This window comes from Hevea brasiliensis, chromosome 4, assembly GCF_030052815.1.
Source record: "Hevea brasiliensis isolate MT/VB/25A 57/8 chromosome 4, ASM3005281v1, whole genome shotgun sequence".
In the NCBI taxonomy this organism is placed as follows: Eukaryota; Viridiplantae; Streptophyta; class Magnoliopsida; order Malpighiales; family Euphorbiaceae; genus Hevea; species Hevea brasiliensis.
The window spans coordinates 6,354,148-6,372,235 of NC_079496.1; the positions used below are offsets into that span (position 1 = coordinate 6,354,148).

General features: G+C 34.1%; 2 protein-coding genes across 5 annotated transcripts; both read left to right on the plus strand.

The window, feature by feature from the left end:
• The first annotated feature begins 164 nt into the window (after positions 1–164).
• On the plus strand, positions 165–6,051 carry LOC110659492 (putative E3 ubiquitin-protein ligase XBAT35). Of its 3 annotated transcripts, none has more exons than XM_021817443.2 (11): positions 165–584; positions 709–823; positions 1,089–1,169; positions 1,326–1,414; positions 1,533–1,624; positions 1,802–1,883; positions 2,314–2,416; positions 2,575–2,628; positions 2,860–2,945; positions 4,376–5,036; positions 5,746–6,051. In XM_021817443.2, exons 1-10 carry the CDS (start codon positions 483–485, stop codon positions 5,003–5,005), a joined length of 1,434 nt encoding a protein of 477 aa, XP_021673135.2. In that variant the 5' UTR covers positions 165–482; the 3' UTR covers positions 5,006–5,036; positions 5,746–6,051. The 3 variants fall into 3 exon arrangements, with proteins under 3 accessions (XP_021673135.2, XP_021673136.2, XP_021673137.2); XM_021817444.2 differs by having other exon boundaries at positions 213–584; positions 5,390–6,051; XM_021817445.2 differs by lacking the exon at positions 2,575–2,628 and having other exon boundaries at positions 214–584.
• A 4,742-nt stretch (positions 6,052–10,793) lies between these two features.
• On the plus strand, positions 10,794–18,050 carry LOC110659493 (protein LIGHT-DEPENDENT SHORT HYPOCOTYLS 4). 2 transcript variants are annotated; one of them, XM_058145184.1, is made up of 2 exons: positions 10,794–12,173; positions 17,042–18,050. In XM_058145184.1, exons 1-2 carry the CDS (start codon positions 11,563–11,565, stop codon positions 17,088–17,090), a joined length of 660 nt encoding a protein of 219 aa, XP_058001167.1. In that variant the 5' UTR covers positions 10,794–11,562; the 3' UTR covers positions 17,091–18,050. The 2 variants fall into 2 exon arrangements, with proteins under 2 accessions (XP_058001167.1, XP_021673141.1); XM_021817449.2 differs by lacking the exon at positions 17,042–18,050 and adding an exon at positions 12,422–12,766 and having other exon boundaries at positions 10,795–12,173.
• Positions 18,051–18,088: the final 38 nt, after the last annotated feature.

The window sequence follows — 18,088 nt, forward strand, 5'->3', positions numbered from 1 at the left end:
TTTTTTTTTAAAAATGTTTTTTAGCAGCGACCAAACGCTTCGTTGCTGCAAAATAAATCTCAATCGACATGTCGTTCACCACTGGTACTGAATGACCGCAAGATGCGATTGTTGGATTGCTTAATCATAAACGCCATGTCGTAGCTTATGGAGATTTACAATTTAGAAAGTGTTTGATTCACCCGTTGATTGCAGCTAATACACAGCCGTGACAGAGTCCCACCGCGTGACGTCCGCGTCCGTTCAGTTCAGCAGTTTCTTTTCCTACCCCATATTATTAATGTTAATATTAATTGAAAATGATTGACTTTCTAAATTCTTCTTTATTAAGCAATCGCAAATTGGTTTGCCTAGATTTTGTATAGATCTATCATCCGACTTTCCAGGAAAATATAAGCTTCGAATTTTCCTCGAAAACACCACTCCATTTTCCTTTATACAAGCACAACTTTTTCAATTTCGTTAAGCAAAAAAGGGAGAAAATGGGGCAACAGCAATCCAAAGACGAGTTGCTGTTTCAGCAAGTTAATTACGGTAACACAGAAGGAATCAAAGCTCTTTGCAGGGAAGGCGCAGGCCTGGAGGTACCAAATTCTCTCTTTTTCTCTCTCGCTTTTGATTTTTATTTATATTTTTTTAATAATTTGTATTTGATGATTGACTGTTGTATTATATGTAATTTTGATCTTATTTTTCTTGGCGTTGCAGTGGATTGATAGAGATGGTAAAACACCATTGATATTAGCGTGCCTGAATCCTGAGCTCCACCATGTGGCTAAAACTTTGATAGAGCTCGGTGCTAATGTTAATGCTTACCGGCCTGGTAATTGAATTTTCTTCTTTTGTGTCTGATTATGTTAAGCCTATAGCTTTCAAATAATTTCTGTTTTCTTTTTATGGTGAGTTAGCGTGAATTCGATCTTCAATTTCAATGGTTAGGGCATTTTGAAATGATGCTTGAAGCTCCTTAAATTGGAATACAAGGACAAGAAATGTAGAGGCTGTATTCTTAGTCTTTTATAACAATCAGCTATCTGGCAATTAATTACTTGGTTTTTTTCAATCATTTATTCTTTATTGAGCTGCAGGTCGTAATGGGGGGACTCCGTTACATCATGCGGCAAAAAGAGGCCTTGATAAAACTGTTGAGTTACTTCTTTCTCATGGAGGTAAGCTGTAATCCCTCTTATTTCTGGCTGTTATGACAATCAAGTGCTTACAATGATGAAAATAGGCCCTTTTGCCCCCTTTTAGTCTTTATCATTGTTATTGTTATTTTCTTTCTGCTATCAGCAGCATGATAAGTGGTATGTTCAAAATTTCAGCAAATGCATTAGTATTGAATGATGATTGTCAAACTCCTCTTGAAGTTGCTAGGGCTAAAGGACACAACAATGTTGTCCGTACAATTGAGGTATGCTTCTCATTGTACTTAATATTTATATATGTAGCAGTGTGACAAAACCTTTCCCTTATTTACTCCATAAAATAGGGCTTTAGCGCAAGTCTGGTTTTTCTCCGATGCTTTGCAGAATCATATTTGCTTATTCTCTGGTTGGATGCGGGAATTCTATGGGCCAGGATTTCTAGAAGTCCTGGCTCCTCAGTTTATTTCCAGAAAAGTGTAAGTTTAAAAAGTTCATGCTGTCTCATTGAAGTTTTTTCATATAAGCAATTTGAAATGGGTTGCGTGAAGCAGTCACTGTAACATTTGCCAATGTTAGTCAGCTATCAATATGTAATCAACTGATTGTTCTCATAAGAAACTTGAGTATGTATGCTTGCCTGTTATTATTTGCAGATGGGTTGTCATTTTGCCAATTGGTTCCCGCAACCCTACAAAGCCTTTCAAGTTGGAGCTTGCCATATATTGTAGTTCACAGGTATCTCAGCTAAATTTGCAACTGTGCAAGATAATTGGATAACTAAATTCTCTGTGAAACTAAGTAATCTGTGCCTTTGATATTCTACTGCAGGCAATAATAATTAGTAGGTCTTGTCACTGCCTTAGTGATACTTTTTATAGTTGTCTTAGGTTTTATTTGAAGTTCAATTTTCTTTTATTCTATATGTAGGATACTTATGCACAAATATTGATTTTTCATTCTCTAATTTGTTAGTTCTCTAATTATTTATCCTTATCAATATTTGCCATATTTTAGGAATTAAAAAAAAAAAAACTCTATCTTAAATTTAATGGCTCTGATTACAGAATGACTTTAGTTATCACCCTGTCCAAGCTTATATGTTTTTATTGTTTGACGGCTTGAAAAATTAGAAGTCACTTATGAACCTCTATTAATAAATGACCAGGATGCCCAACCACGTACACTGACTGCATTGTGGAAAGCTAATTTGGAGGAACCAAAATTTCATCATTCAGATCCTTCGGTTGTAATTGTCGATAATGCCACCAGTAATTTCTTAAAACTAATGACTTTTCTTGAAGTTGATCATATATTCATTTTCTAGTATTTTACTCTTTCCTTAGATAGGATTTTTTGTTATCTTGAAATTGATATGGCATTGCTTGCCTTGATTTTTCATTTACATTGGATTTTTGTTCATGTTTAGTCCCAAGAGGCAGGAGGCGGAGACGAGCGAGGCATAGGCCTCGAACAGTTAGGCGTAAGTATGATAGCCCCTAAATTATTTTTAAGCTGATATAAATGATTCAATCCGAACATAAGACATTAGAGATAATCCAAATGAACACTGGGACATATAGTGTATCCTCGCCGTGCTCTGGCCTCCAATTTGAAATAGACTTGTGAGATAGCTAGGAAATTTTTTACTTTGTTGCAATTAATTTGATCTTGTGATTGTTTTAATCCCTGACTTAGTGTTTTTTCTTGTTAGAAACACGCATTAAACTTGCACCTGCAAATGAGGGTGATAAGCAGCAGCTTCAGTGGTTCTGTGATGCATGCAAAGGAATTCCACAGGTACAAATTGCACCGTGTATGGTTATTCTTCCTTAGTGCGTAGAGCAATAGAGAGCTTTCAAGTGATGGACAATTTACTGATCTGAAGTACCTCTGGATGTTTTTTCACTTGTTAATTGATACCATAATTTCTTTTGAGTGAATTTTTTTTTGTTAGTATTATAATATATAAGCTTGTAAAGCATCACTGTTCTTTTCCAGTAAGCAACTGATGGGTGCCTTTGGAAAGAAAGAAGACTATTAAGACACCTTTACTGGGAATACGCTTGAGGATTTCTTTGCATCACAAATTTAAAAATGAAAATGAAAATCATTGTTCATATGATAATACAGGGGGATTTTGGAATCAACATAGGGTTCTCCTTTGTAATTTATTTTTGCATAAAATGCTTAAATTCTATGTTAAACTCATAAACCCAGAAAACTAATATTTAGGATTTTAAAAACTTTGATTTCAGATTGATAAAAAATGAAGCCATGATAGTTTTAGACCATCATTTATTCATTCCAGCTTTGCATGTATGAAGAAAATAGTCCCCAGCATTAAGATATTTATTATTTGTTGAACAAGCATTAACAATTTTCTGGCTTGTGGCAAAGAAAAATTTGTCTGGACCTAGCTAGCTATCTGATGGAGAAAAGGGAGGTCCTTGGATATGTCCAAAGCTGATTTGTTATATAAATACATGGAACGATTGGAACATTGTATTTTTGTTAATTGTGGCTACTTGCTGAAATCTAAGGCAAGATTTTGTAGTAATATATCCCTTTATCTAGCACGCTCTGTTGGGACAACTTATGTTTACATCTTCTGAATTCATTTGAGATTGAAGCATTGCTGTTTTGTTTGCCTACATCCTTGCTGAAGAGCCCTTTAGTAAAGGGTAATGTTCATAACCCTTGAGACTTTTGGGCTCTCCTCATTGCACAAGTGGTAGCTCATGCTTAAAACTCTTCTGAATTTTTCTGTGATATGGACCTTTTTTATGAAGTGATGCATGAAATTGTCAGTGGTGCCCTACTGTTATATCTTTTTAATGTTAGAGCATATTCCTTTACCTTCACTAGGTTCAGATTGATATTATCTGGACACTGGAGCATATTCCTTTACCTTTACTGGTCGATATTATCTCTTTTGGCTTTATTTTCATTGTAAATTTGGGTCCAGAACTATGATGTTGCTTCTTCGTTGATTTTTTCGAATACCATAATTCTTTCAAGCCTCAAATATTTCCCAGAGTATGTTTTACTTCAAAATGACGTGTGAGAAAGCTGCTCTTAGTAGTTGGTGCCTTCACATTATAAAAGTAGAAAACTTCATGGTCCACTCGAATATTTTTGCTGCTAAAACATTGTGACCTTCAATCCTTTAAATTCAAGTGCCCTGCTTGTCATAGTAATATGTAATGGGAATGTTTTGAACATTGCAGGCAATGCATCCTCCTGCATTTCTGCATAATTCCGAGTCTTCAACAGTTCAAGCGACAGCTCCTCCATCTGCCGAAGACTTAGAATTAGCAATGGCACTCAGTGCCTCCATCCAGTCTGCCATGGCAGAATCACCAGTTATTGATACTCACTCAAGTGAAGCAAGTGCTTCCACCAGTCAAAGTGCTCCTCCTTCAAAAGCCACTAGCAATTTGTGGGCGGCACATGAAGCTGGCTCTAGTGGCAATTCAGCTCAGCACCATGTCCAGAATAGTAACATCCCTGCTGTGCAGACAGCAATTCATGCGCCTGATTCAGTCCCATCAGCTCTATCCATCATAGATGAGAGTGTAGAAGATGGTCCAATTCATTATCCATCAATTGATTCTAGTCCAATTGATATGTCTTCCCCACCTGTAGAGAAATTGATAGCTAGCACTGGCGAAAAGAAAGAAGATGGTGGTTCTTCATCTTGTGTTATATGTTTGGATGCTCCAATTGAGGGGGCGTGCATCCCATGCGGCCATATGGCTGGTTGTATGTCTTGTTTAAATGAGATCACAACAAAGAAGTGGGGTTGTCCTGTCTGCCGTGCTAAGATCGACCAGGTTGTAAGGCTGTATGCTGTTTGAATGTTCAAGCAGAATGAGAAAGCTGTAAATGGTAAGTATGAGCACCTCAAGGAGATTTGTTTATGCTTTCCTATAGACATATGTAGATTTAATCCTTGACAACAACCCACCACAACCCCCCCCCCCCCCCCCCCAAAAAAAAAACCTTTTCTCAAAATATCTGTTTCTTGTAACTTATAAATTTTAGAGTATTTAAAAAAAAAAAAAAACTATTTACCCCTCCAAATATTTTTATATTTTTGTTTTGGCCCCCCACACTTTTATATGAATTTTGTTCATACGTTTATACATTTTAATTTTGATCTTTATGTTTTTATATTTTTATTTTGATCCCTATATTTTTATGAAAATTTTATTTATTTTCTTTTTAACATTCATCTTCAGCCCCCTCAAAGATAAAGTTCTAGTTCTGCCTCTGCATATCCTGCAGCTAGGATCATTGTTGTAGATTATGCCACATGACATTGTGGAACAACTTCATTGGAAGTTGGAATTTTTTTTTTTTTTTATAAATCCCCAAATTATATGAAAGTAAGGTATCTCAAAACTTTATAGGCTGTAGAATTTGTACCATTTGTACCAAGAATAAGTTGTATGATCAGATAATGTTAGGGATGCCAGTGATATCTGAAAAACCACATGGCACGTCAGTGATCTTCTCAGAAATTTTAAGGTAGGATGATCCTTCAAGAAAGTGAATTTAAGAGAGGGAGATGCTAACGGTCAGGTATCATCTGCAGGTGAGTTTGGTCACACTGAAGGAATCAAATACTTCAGCAGCAACAGATCAGCGCATGAGAGGGGCAAAATAAAATTGTAATCATTGGTGAGCTTCTCGAATATTTTATTCATGTTTTTGTCAGTTAAAACTGAAGTAGGTTTCACTTCATGTTTGGGTACTGTAAAAGTTTAAAATTTTAGAGGCTGTTTAATAAGGTCCTTTGTGAAACCATTAGATCTATGGTTTGTTTGTATCTTATTTGTATAGGTGTTTTGGTATATTGTCTACTTTTCGTTGTCCATGTATAAATTTATATCTTTATCAACTGACCAAGATTGTACCATGTCTGGAGCTTTTACTCTCTTCTTGAAATTTGTGAAATAGTTCTTGTTAGTTGTTAGCAAATTTAGTCTGCAAGTAACGTCCTCGTATTCCATATTGATGGAACTTGGGGAAGACGAAAGCTTAAATCTTCACCATTTGCTTTTTCTGGAGTGTGGAAAATGTCACCTCAACGGGTTGAATATAATCTGCTGAGTATATTTTTTCTAATGTCCTTTTCTTGCAGTCGGGTGGAATCTGGGTTGGAATCGAGATTAAGCCTTTCAAGCTAGCTAAGGGATGGGCATGGTAGGGCCATGGCAATTTTTCAGAGCACGATTACCTTTGACAGGGAGCTGTTAAATGAGGCCCATTACAGTGCCTTTTTAATGGCCTTGGCATTTGTGGGATGGGGCGAAGGGCCAGCTATGGCGGGTGGAAAGGAGGCGGGGTTGGCCCTGATACGCGCAATACTTTAAAATTTATTAAAAAATTATTACTACAAATATATTAATTAAAAATTATTTTAAATTAATTCAAATATATTTTAATTAAAATAATTCTCAAATAATTAATTTTTTTTAAAGGTAAGTTGTAACTACAATACAAAACAAGTTATTAGATAGCCATATTTTCCTAAGCCGATATTTACATTTCATTTTCTTTGCTTGGGTCTGATGGGCACAAAACGTAGCATTGGGTGGCGTCTATTATTTTTCAGAAATTATCTTCCAAATTCTTATAGATTTTTTTTTTTAAACGTTAGGACAAAACTCTTAAACATATTGCTAAACATGTTTTCCAAGAGTAATTAGTGCTTGCTTAACACTTTTAGTTGACAGCTGTCTTAGTTTAAGATAAAAAAGCGTCATTAGTGATGTTTTATAAGGCACTTACATGAGTGATTTATTAAAGATAAAGGGCTAAATCATTGACCCATCTTTAATAATATCTTTTTTTTTTCACTTGTATTTTAATTGAGAGACAAATAAATATTTTACTTTATTCAATTCAAATAAATGTAACTTTACATCTTTCAATTTGGGACTTTTAAAACATTTCTTTCTGCATATTAAAAAAAAATTATAATATCATGGTGGATAAAAATTTGTGTAGCAGTGAATTCGCACTGGATTGATAAGTGTTGGATTTATGAAATTAACAATTTAAGGAGGGTCTCATTTTACACATTCAGCACTAGAGAAATTTAATTTTCTATTAATCATAAAACAGAAATGATTGATTCCTGATCAACTCATTTAAAAAATCTAATATTATGGTAAATAAAAATTTATCTAGCTATAAAGAAACATACAGCATGAAGGAATAAAAATTGTTAAGTCATAAAAGCGCCAAAAAGAGAGTATATAGACCAACTATTATTGATTCAACTTGCAAGCATTAAATGTTATCATATAATTTCTTTTTTTTTAAAAAAAAATTTATCATATAAATTCACTAGGGTTAGTCAAATTAATAAATATGAGAATTCTCATTCTTTATTAATTATAATTTAACTTTATTAGAAAATATTTTAAAATTATTTATTTTAAATGCACCATGCTAATACGAAAGAGTGCACTCTTAAAATTGCCTTAAGATAGGAATTTAATCTCAATGTAAATAAACTAACCTGAAAATATCCCTTACCATATATATATATATATATAAGTAGTCTTAAATTTTGATAACTCAAACATTGCTAGATAAATATGATGGATTCAACTTAAGTTCAAATATCTCTAAATCAATACAACTATATAAGAACACAGAAAACAAATTATTGCTATGTACAGGCAAAAAAGAGACATCAACTGTGTTGTTCTTGAATGGTCTTATTACTTACTTCAAGTGCAAGCCAAGATTTCTTAGTTGCGAGATTTAGAATAATAAGTAATTAAAGCAAGAGTTAGTAAGCGCCCGTAGACCGGAGGGCCAAAAATTTTTTTTTTTTTTTTAAATATTATTTTAAATGTTATTAAAAAATAATTTAAAAAATTATTTTATCATTTTAATATTTTTATAATTAAAATTTATTTAATTTAATTTAATTTTTTTAAATTAAAAAAAAAAAAAAACTATCTTATTACCTACCCTCAATGAGGCCTATTAGTTGGTCTATCCAAGACTCGACAACTTCTCTATGAGTATATATGTGCATGTCAGGTATATTTTAAATATCGTACACATTCACCTTTTTTTTTTAAATGTTTCACACGTGTCACTTATTCTGAGGCTTGTTCTGATTATAATGTATCACCATAGAAACATATTTTTATTTAAAAAAAAAAATTCAGATGTGATTGGAAAAGGCTATTTAATTATTTAAAAAAAATTATGATTAAAATAAATTTGATATAACTTAACAGAATTCTGTCGTTTTGAGCCCTGCAATGGCAATTTAATATATTCACTATTTAGATTTATATGCCCACATCCATATTTAGCAAATTTAATGTTAGAAATTTTGGAAAAAAAAATCTAATTTCATAAATAATTATTGCTTTTTAGGACGTAATATCCCATATCTGAGAAGATTGAGACATGATGTATATATCTCTCTCTTTTTTTAATCTTCTTTATCAAAGAGGAAAAGAAAAAGGCATTAACCATATAGTTAAACGACTAATGTGACCATGAAAGGACAAAATTAGAATCATATGGGATCGTGAAGAGATTGATTAGCATATAATCTAAGATATTATCTTGGTTTCTTCAGGAAGAGGAAAGAATAATGGAGGTAATCGAATTGTTCAATTACAAGTTATTAAATTTAATAATACAACGATTTTAGTATGAATACAGATCGATAAGCTTGATGCTGTTGTTCTCTCACCTAAATACGTACTGTTTATAGCTATTTAATTTTAACTTTTGAAATCTAAAGAAGAATATGATTGTTTACATGGGAAAATTACTTTAGATTCCCCCAAATACAATAACTAGATTGTAAACTATGTGGTTGGCCACACATTCAAGCCCTTTTAAATTTTATATTCCCCCAAATAGAACAACTAGCATTTAGCCCTAGTGGCCAGGGAACAGAACATATACACTTACCATAAATAGGATAAAAAAGATGGACGAATGATGCATGGCCACGTACCTTCAAGGGCTATACATTATTAGTTGATCTCTTTGTATTATATATATATATATATATATATATATATATATATATATATATATTCACTTCGGCAATCTATAATAAGATGTGCTAAACAAAGATAAATATATTTTTTTGAGAAATCCAAAAGCACTTTTGGTTCTCCTCCCAATTCAGCTGCGCACAATTTATAATATAAGTTGATATTTATTAGGCCAATTATGTAAAGCAAGCAAAGCAACTACCGGTTGCCAAATTTAGTACCATATGGCAATTATAAATTCTTGAAGTTGAAACCCAATTGGCCTATAAGTTTGATTATAGCTCAATTTCAGGTTGCTGGGACCTGGGATTGGCTAGCATGTCTTGGCCAGCTGACATTTCTAGTACAGATTTGTCTTGGAGGCCATGGTGAAATGAACATGAAACAAGGCAGCACATGTGCATTCCTTCTCGGGCCAACAACAACTTTCCAATTTTTCAACTAAAATTAGGCTTTGGTAGATTCCCACCAATGTTTCTTGGACTTCTTATACATCAGATATCCAGTTCAAATAAACCCTAACTGATGGGTTGTTTTTGCATGGGGATGGGATGGTAGCCGCTAGCTAGCTATGCTAAAGCTGAAGCCCAAATGATTTATCAATAAATGTAGCAGAGTTTATGATCATTCGTATAGTGTATATAGATAGATTTTAATTCGTTTATACGAGCAGTGAAAATATTACAAACTATTGACAAAGAGCTGCAAAAGGCAGTACCATCCTGGAGAGAAACATTAGAAATTATACCCAATATTTTATATGAAATAGTTACCATTAACAAACTGATATGTAAATAATTATAGTTAATTTTGAAAAATAAAAAAGAAATTGTTAGATGGTTATTGTTTATTAGATCCGTTATTAATTAGTTGATATTTTACAGAACTCACCCTTATTCACTTGTTTTTTTTTTCTAAGACTTACTATTACATGTAAAACTACTTACATGGATCATCATGTTATTACATAATCTCTAAACTCTTCAGAACAGGTACATCACCAGACTTAGATATATCTAATTCCCATTTATCAAAAAAAAAATAAAAACCAGGCTTAGTTATATCCCAAGTTGGGCAGTGTCATGGCAGCCACATTAGCTTGTTATTCTAGAACTATGAGCGCGTTTTTAAACTTATTTTTTTCATTATTTTAGATGCCATTGTACAATAATATAAAATATTAGAAATAAATTATTATTTATTTTAAAATTTTATAATTAAAACCTATTAAATTTAACTTAGAATAATTTGTATAATTAATCTTCAGAGAGGCAGCAAAATTAAACACCCAAAACTAAACAGACTAAAAGCTTGGTATGATCCAGCTAGAAATAATTCCCTCCCTTTATTTTATTTTTTTTCTAGAAAAAAAATTATTTAACATTATGAAAAAATTATTGCGGATATTTGCAAGATCCATGATCAGGGCATATGTGGCAGCTGGAAGCTTTCATTGCCCCATGCACAGTATAGAGGCGTTGTTGTTATTGCAAGTTGATACCAGATGGAGATCAGTAGAGGGTAATATGGTAAATGGGGAAAGGTGTTATCAATCAATGCCGAAGGGTGGAGAAACAAAATCATGGTATTCCCTCGTATTTTTTTTAACACCATCGCCTTTATGCTGTCTCCATCTATCATATCTCTCTCTCTTTCTCTCTACTGTGTGAACCTCTTTCCATTTCCATAAGAGCCCTAAACAAGCTCAAGCTACTTCCACTCACCTTTTACCATTAGCCCTCTCTCTCTCTCTCTTTCTCTCTATGTATATATATATATATATATCTTAGTGCTGGACTAGATAGGTTAGGGACTTAGGAGCCCAGTTGCTACACCCTTTTTAGGGAAAATTGTTTTTGCCAAACTTGCAGATAAGAAAGTTAGCAAAAGCCCACCACCTACATCATAACCCTTTCAAGGGTTTCTAGAGATTTGAAAGAAACCTCAAAACAAACAAACAGACTATGCAGTTGCCCTACTTTATCACTCTTTTCTCCTTCCCTATGTACCCTATCATCATATAGATATCGTCCCTGTCATTCTCCATATTCCATTAAATTTGATTCCGTCTCCCTCTTTAATGGCATTCCTGAACCTTACCTACCTAAAGTTCTAATACCTTTGATGATCAAAGACTTTTTTTGAGTTATCTTTCTCAATTCTTGAGGAGCTAGCTATCTATTTTATTACTCTTATGGGATCATCAAATCCATTCTGAAATCTTTCCGTTAACTTACTATTTTTGGGATTTCTTACCCCTCTCTCTCTCTCTCTCTCTCTCTCTCTCTCTCTCTCTCTGTGGAGCAAACACCTTCAAGATCACCTCATAAACCTCTCCAAGAACGCTCAAGACCCACTTTCCATACATGGACTCCCTTCAAGAATTTGACTCCACATCCATCACACTCCCGCTCACCTCCACAACCACCACCGCCCCCACTGCCTCCTCCTCCTCTTCCCCCACTTCCTCCACGTCCACTCTCAGCCGCTACGAGAACCAAAAGCGGCGAGACTGGAACACCTTCGGCCAATACCTCCGCAACCACCGACCTCCACTCTCCCTCTCCCGCTGCAGCGGGGCGCACGTACTGGAATTCTTGCGCTATCTAGACCAGTTTGGAAAAACCAAAGTCCATATCCAACTCTGTCCCTTCTTTGGCCACCCAAACCCCCCTGCCCCATGCCCTTGTCCTCTGCGCCAGGCTTGGGGTAGCTTGGATGCTCTCATTGGCCGCCTCCGTGCCGCCTTTGAAGAACATGGGGGCAAGCCAGAGAACAACCCTTTCGGGGCTCGTGCTGTTAGGCTTTATCTACGTGAAGTTAGAGATTCACAATCTAAAGCTCGAGGGATTAGCTACGAGAAAAAGAAGAGAAAGAGACCCCCACAGCAACAGCAACAGCAACAGAGTCCTGCATTGTTGATGGCGCTGCCACCAGCACCAGCACCAGCGACCACTAATACAAGTGATGATCATGAGTAAGTATTAAAGTTACCACCCATTTCAATTAAAGAACAAGAATGAGGATAAAACTCATCAGAAACTACTCTTTCATAATTTTATTTGCCATACGCATGACTATGAGCTAGTTCTCTTATCTTGTTGCATCATGTGTGCGATATCTCTTGTTGGGTTGTGAGGAACTCTTTAGATTGTTAGGTAATGAACACGGATTTATATTTTATTATATTATATTATTGGGTACAATATGTTATATTTTCTGTAGTTGTAGCAGTAGCAGTAATAGTAGTGATCATGTTTGTGATCACTAGTGATCACAGAGAGGTAGCTGTTGATGAACATGTTTGTGACTTCACATCCTATTTGTCACGGATATGTAGCTGGAACCTGGAAAGATCATTTATGACGAGCAATAGATTTGGATATCGTCTTGTGTGCCTTTTTTCTTCCCTCTGTTCTTTTCTTTCGTTTTCCTATTTTGTTTATATAATGGGTATTGGCAAATCAATCAGGTATTATATGTAAAAAAGGATCCTGTGTCAGATTTGTCAAACACTATATTTGTATACTTTGTTCATTTTGGGTATCACTCATGGTAGTCTCTGGTTTATTTTGCTTTTCCTCTCATTTTACTTTCTGCTGCTGTTGCTTTTGCTCACCTTGAGATGGATATGCCAGAACTTGTGTGGATATAGAGAGTGAATAAACAGCAGAAACCCTGCAAATTTTATTTTAAGACTTAAACAATTGTGGTATATATCTTAATATGCAGTGCCTGCAACTAAATTTTCTTTCCCTTGTAAAAGTGAAAGAGTTAAGCTGTAATCTCCTTGGTCTTAGCATCCCAGGTTGTTTTGTCATTTGTGGTATGGGTGATCTTTGCCTTTGATTTTTTTTTTTTTTTTTTTTTGGTCTAGGGATATTTGCCTTTGAATGTTATCTCTGCTGTGTCATGTCAAATATTTGGATGTCCCTAAAGAGGGATATCATTAAATATGTGAGAGTCCATTATCACATGAACCCTAATAAACAGTGCAATTTAGTTAGTTCATTATATGAAGGACATGGCAGGTTGATTTAGATTTTTCATTTTGGAAGAAGACTACTTTCTTATTAATTAATTCGTCATCCAAAATTATGTATGTAAAAAAGCACATTAATTATGTTAGTTCTGCAATAAAAACTATGATTAGTTAAGGTGAGAATGCATGCATATAGACAAGCAATAACGTTTATTTAATCATGCATTCTGATCAACAATGTTTGTTCTCTGTGTGATCTTTTTCTTAGAGCAAAGTTTGATATCTTAACATTTTTAACTACATATTATATGCTGACAAAACAAATTTTCATCTTTCAACCAAGTTATTATGATGAGTTGTGACAATTTAGTTTAGAAATAAAAAAACTAGAAGCCTAAGGCTAGCAGCAGATTGTGTGGATTTTCTTAGATTTGGTATTAATCCAACACTAAAAGATAAACGGGGGATTATACTCAATTAATTATACATATGGGCTACAGATGTTCCTATATATATTCATCAATCGAGGAACTATATATATATATATATATATATATATATATATTAAAAGGAGATTCCATGAATTTTTATTTTACTTTTTGATGATGCGTTTCCCCTGATCAATAGAGTTAATGTGAGTGAAAGAGTAGTGCTTCGAAGTTTTCTTACAACTTTCCTTCTAGGTTGTATTAATTGAAGCATTGTTATTATTATTATTATTATTATTATTATTATTATTATTAGACACAGGCAATATTGTTAAAATTATCCAGAGTCTTTTGGAGCTAGGAAATTATTGAGGCTTTGCTGACTGCTTACCTTCCTGAGTTCTCATAATTTGTTGGATTTTACATTTGTCCTACCTCACACTATACGTAGCATAACAATGTTAATATATACACGTACGTATTATGAGTGTTTGGATATGATATTATTTGTACGTACTTTTGGTTATTTGTTGAAATGATGCCTTATTAGGTTTCAGGTTCAACAGAGATGCTACATTTAATTGAATTTCTTGAAAGAGCTAAGTATTTATAACTATATACAGTATTAATTAAGGATCTAGTTTATTAATTAGTTATTCTAACTAATTAATCCTGATAAAAAAAAATCGAGAAGTCATTATCTGATTAGGGCATGCAGTTTCAAATTTTCTTTCACTTGCTGACACATTAATTAATTTAACCCCAGGCATATATGTATATATATATATATATATGGCTCACTGATCTTCTGCATCAGGCAACAATTCCTGATTAAGGAGAAAGTTCTTGAATGCATTGGGGCCAATCATTGTGTGATGTGTCTTTCAAGTAGGTTAAATTAATTATGAACTGACACCTATATGGAGAATTTTTGTCTTTCGACTGAATTAGATCTCAATTATGATTGCGAAGTATCAATGTGTATTAATCATCTTGACCGAGCCATATGCTAGGTTTGAATTCTTGGCTGCATAGAAAACCAAAGAAGCTAACTTGTAGGCACCTCATTGCAACTACCAGGGGTTAGATTACAAGCTAAGCTATCAATCACTCGTTTCTTTTTCAACTGGTCACATTCATCTATCTATCCTTTCCTCTTGAGAAAGAATTTTTAACTCAACTTAAATAAGTCTTTATCCAAAAAATTTGGGGTTGGCTATATGGATTCTCTTTCTACATTCTAAACGATTTTAGGTTAAATCTTCGGAAATGTGTAATGCTTTTAGGTCATGTTGTATTACTCTTCTCAAAGTCAGTTTAGGTTTACTCCTTTTCTTTCTATCCTCTAAACTAATGTGCTCAACTTGTTTAATTGGAGTCTCTGTATGTCTACACTTCATATGATTAAACAACTTCAATTTCAATTCTCTCAACTTATCCTCAATTGGCATCATCGCTCCTACATTTTTTTTAATACTCTCATTATGGATTTTATCTAGTATTGCATGATCACTCATTCAACTTAACATTCTCATCTCCGTAAGTGTTATCTTAGATACATACAACTCTTTAAGTGCTCAACACTCACTAACATATACCATATAACATGGCCGGTCATATGGCTGTACGGTAAAATTTTCCTTTTAACTTGTTGGAAATCTTAGGATCACGTAAAACTCTCGTGGCACTTCTCCACTTCAACCATTCGACTTTAATCCTATGATTAGCATCATCCTCTTCATATCCTTCATCTACTTGAAAGATTGAATCGAGATATTTAAAGTGGGAGAAAGAATCTTTTTTTTTCTTTTTTTTATCATAGAAACAGAATAATACACTTCTCACCGTATGATACAAGAAAATAAGTTTAAAACCCTGTTAATTTTATTAATTCAGGAATCGAGTCTTAAATAAAGCTCATGCCTATTCCCAACCAATATTGTTGGCCATGCGCTTGTTTCTTACTACTCAATATTGTCTCGCTTGTTGCTTGTGATATGTGTAATTAGTGGGCACAGTTTACTGATTTTGAACTCACAACGCATTGACAATTAGCACCCATATGCAACTATATCAAAGTCAATGAAATTGCCAATCATGTTAGGCATGAATTCATTGAACATTAACCTTAGGCTGAATGCTGCTATGAAATGGTATATCATTTTCCTATAAGAAAAAACAAACCCTTAGGTTAAAAGGATATTTTGACTCTTGACATTTATGAGAAGGTCGCTTGCCACTAAAATTGTATTTTATTTGATATTTAAATTTTATAAAGTATAATTATTTAATCTTTATAATCAATGAGTTAATAATTATACTTCTATAAGGTAAGGGTTTAATAGTTATATTTTTATAATTTTAAATATTAAAAGAATGCAATTAAAAATTTGAGCATTAAATGATTTTTTTGCAAAATTCAAGAATTAAAAGATATTGCTCACCTTAATTTTCCTTTATTTTATTATATATTTACTTCCTCTATTTGACCTATGTATGCAACCACCGCCGAAGGAGGGTTTCCGTTTTTTTTTTTTTTCATTATGTTGGAATTGGATCAAAAGTGGGTGACCTTGTTCAAATAGCATATGGAAGCACGCCCCCTTCCAGTTGTGCTTTGTAAAGCCCAGCTATTAATTTTTCTCACATGGTCATTGCTTCACAAGTGGTGTCCTTTACTTGATTGAGGTAATCGTGTTGATATGCATGTACAATGAAAAGTAACTTGTATGTTAATAATTCATACAATTTTCAAGTGAGTACTCCAATTTACATGCATATCGATCGCCTGCATTTTGTGGACAGACCTGTAAAAAAAAAATTGCAGCTTAATTAAAATTTTAACTATAACAATCTGTTTCTCAAATCGGATGTGTTGACCTTGTAAACATTTGCCATGAGTGCTCGTCCATGGGGATCACGGCCACAGTTTCATTAACCAAAACCCTATTATAAAATGTATGAACTTACTGCATCTCCTCCATAAGAATAGAATAACCAAAGCTAATCTCATCTTAGGTGGCAAAATGTTTCATCCTCTCTGTAAAGAAAACCAGAAAATATTGAAGAGATTTCCGTTGTGAAACGACAGAGGCTTTAGCCAAACCTTCTCTAATTGCTTTCGCTGTTAGCAATCGAAAGTTGAGACATGAGACATTTGTGTTAGGTCAAAGAGTTTGATAAACTTAATGATCAGACACAGCTTAAATTGATATTTTGTGATCTATTGTCTTGTTTAAATCGTTAAAGAGTATTGCTTATAATTTAATAAGAATTTGAATTTAATTTCATTAATTTTAAAATATTTTTTTAATAAATATGTATTGTAAGAGTTGCTTTTGAAAGAAATTGCCCACTGGCTCTGTTCAATATTAATTTTTTTTACATAAAAAAAAAAAAAACAAACAGAGGAATCTGATTTCATATAATTCGCAGAATGCAGGAAAGTACTGAAACTTGGGAACCAAGCACATCGATCAGGTGAAGTCCCTGTTAACTTTTTGACACACAGAATAATGAAAAGCAAATTAATACTAAATATATAAATAAAATAAAAATCCATAAAAACTGAAATTCACAGTGTAGGGTCAGTTGGAGTTGACACAGAGAGAGAGAGAGAGAGAGAGAGAGAAAGAGAGAGGGGGGGTCCCACGTAGTCGTGCTCAGCTGTCAATCATGTCCCCTCCAGTATGCACATCAAAATCCGGGCAATCGCTTCATCCCCGCAAAGCTGTCGCCACCTGGCTTCATCACAGCCGCTGAAGTCATAGTCTTTTACTTGATGTGGACCATACACAGATGACACAGCACCCCCATTTGTCATGTCAATATGTGGATTCCATCCCAGTGATTCAGTGGCTCTGTCACACACTCGTCACTGCGCACTGCTACCCTTTCTTTTCTTTTTCTAAGGTTCTAGAATTCTAAACCAACCCAAGGCCCAAACAATTTTTTGTTTTGAGACTGAAACTATGGATCCCTTAGGCTCAGGTGGAGCCCTATTAGCATGTGATCCATCTCCAATTACTGATGACTGCAATCTCTGCCCAGTCTTAGTACCCAACGTTACCCCTTACTGGTCATTACAATTTTTTTTTCTCCAAAAAGTTTTATAAGGCCTACAGGCCCAAGTACAAAGGGCAGTAAAGAAAAAACTCAGCACTCAAGCCCAACAACATAGCAAGTCCAAGACCCAACAGACAATAGAGATCCGGCCATTTGCAGAAGACAGGTAACAGTTGTGTCGTCGCACGCCAAGCCTGTCCATACTCGAAGACCAAACAGAAGACCTCCGCATGCAGAAGAAGGCCATTAGTCACTACAAGAGAGAGAAGGAGATAAGTTAGCATTAAAATGCAATGATTATTATTACTTTATTGAAGTTTAACTAATTGAAAGTGCATTTCTGCTTATTCTATTAATATGGATTTGAATCACATTTAAATGGTTAATTTAAATTTTCCCTAAATGAGTAAAACATCC

Bases quoted from the DNA above. Each gene is read 5' to 3' on its own strand.
- LOC110659492 (XM_021817443.2), top strand. From the start codon at position 483: ATGGGGCAACAGCAATCCAAAGACGAGTTGCTGTTTCAGCAAGTTAAT. The intron at 1,170-1,325 runs GTAAGCTGTAAT...TCAAAATTTCAG, and splicing joins GTTACTTCTTTCTCATGGAG to CAAATGCATTAGTATTGAAT. The intron at 2,946-4,375 runs GTACAAATTGCA...TGAACATTGCAG, and splicing joins CATGCAAAGGAATTCCACAG to GCAATGCATCCTCCTGCATT.
- LOC110659493 (XM_058145184.1), top strand. From the start codon at position 11,563: ATGGACTCCCTTCAAGAATTTGACTCCACATCCATCACACTCCCGCTC. The intron at 12,174-17,041 runs GTAAGTATTAAA...TATAATTCGCAG, and splicing joins AATACAAGTGATGATCATGA to AATGCAGGAAAGTACTGAAA.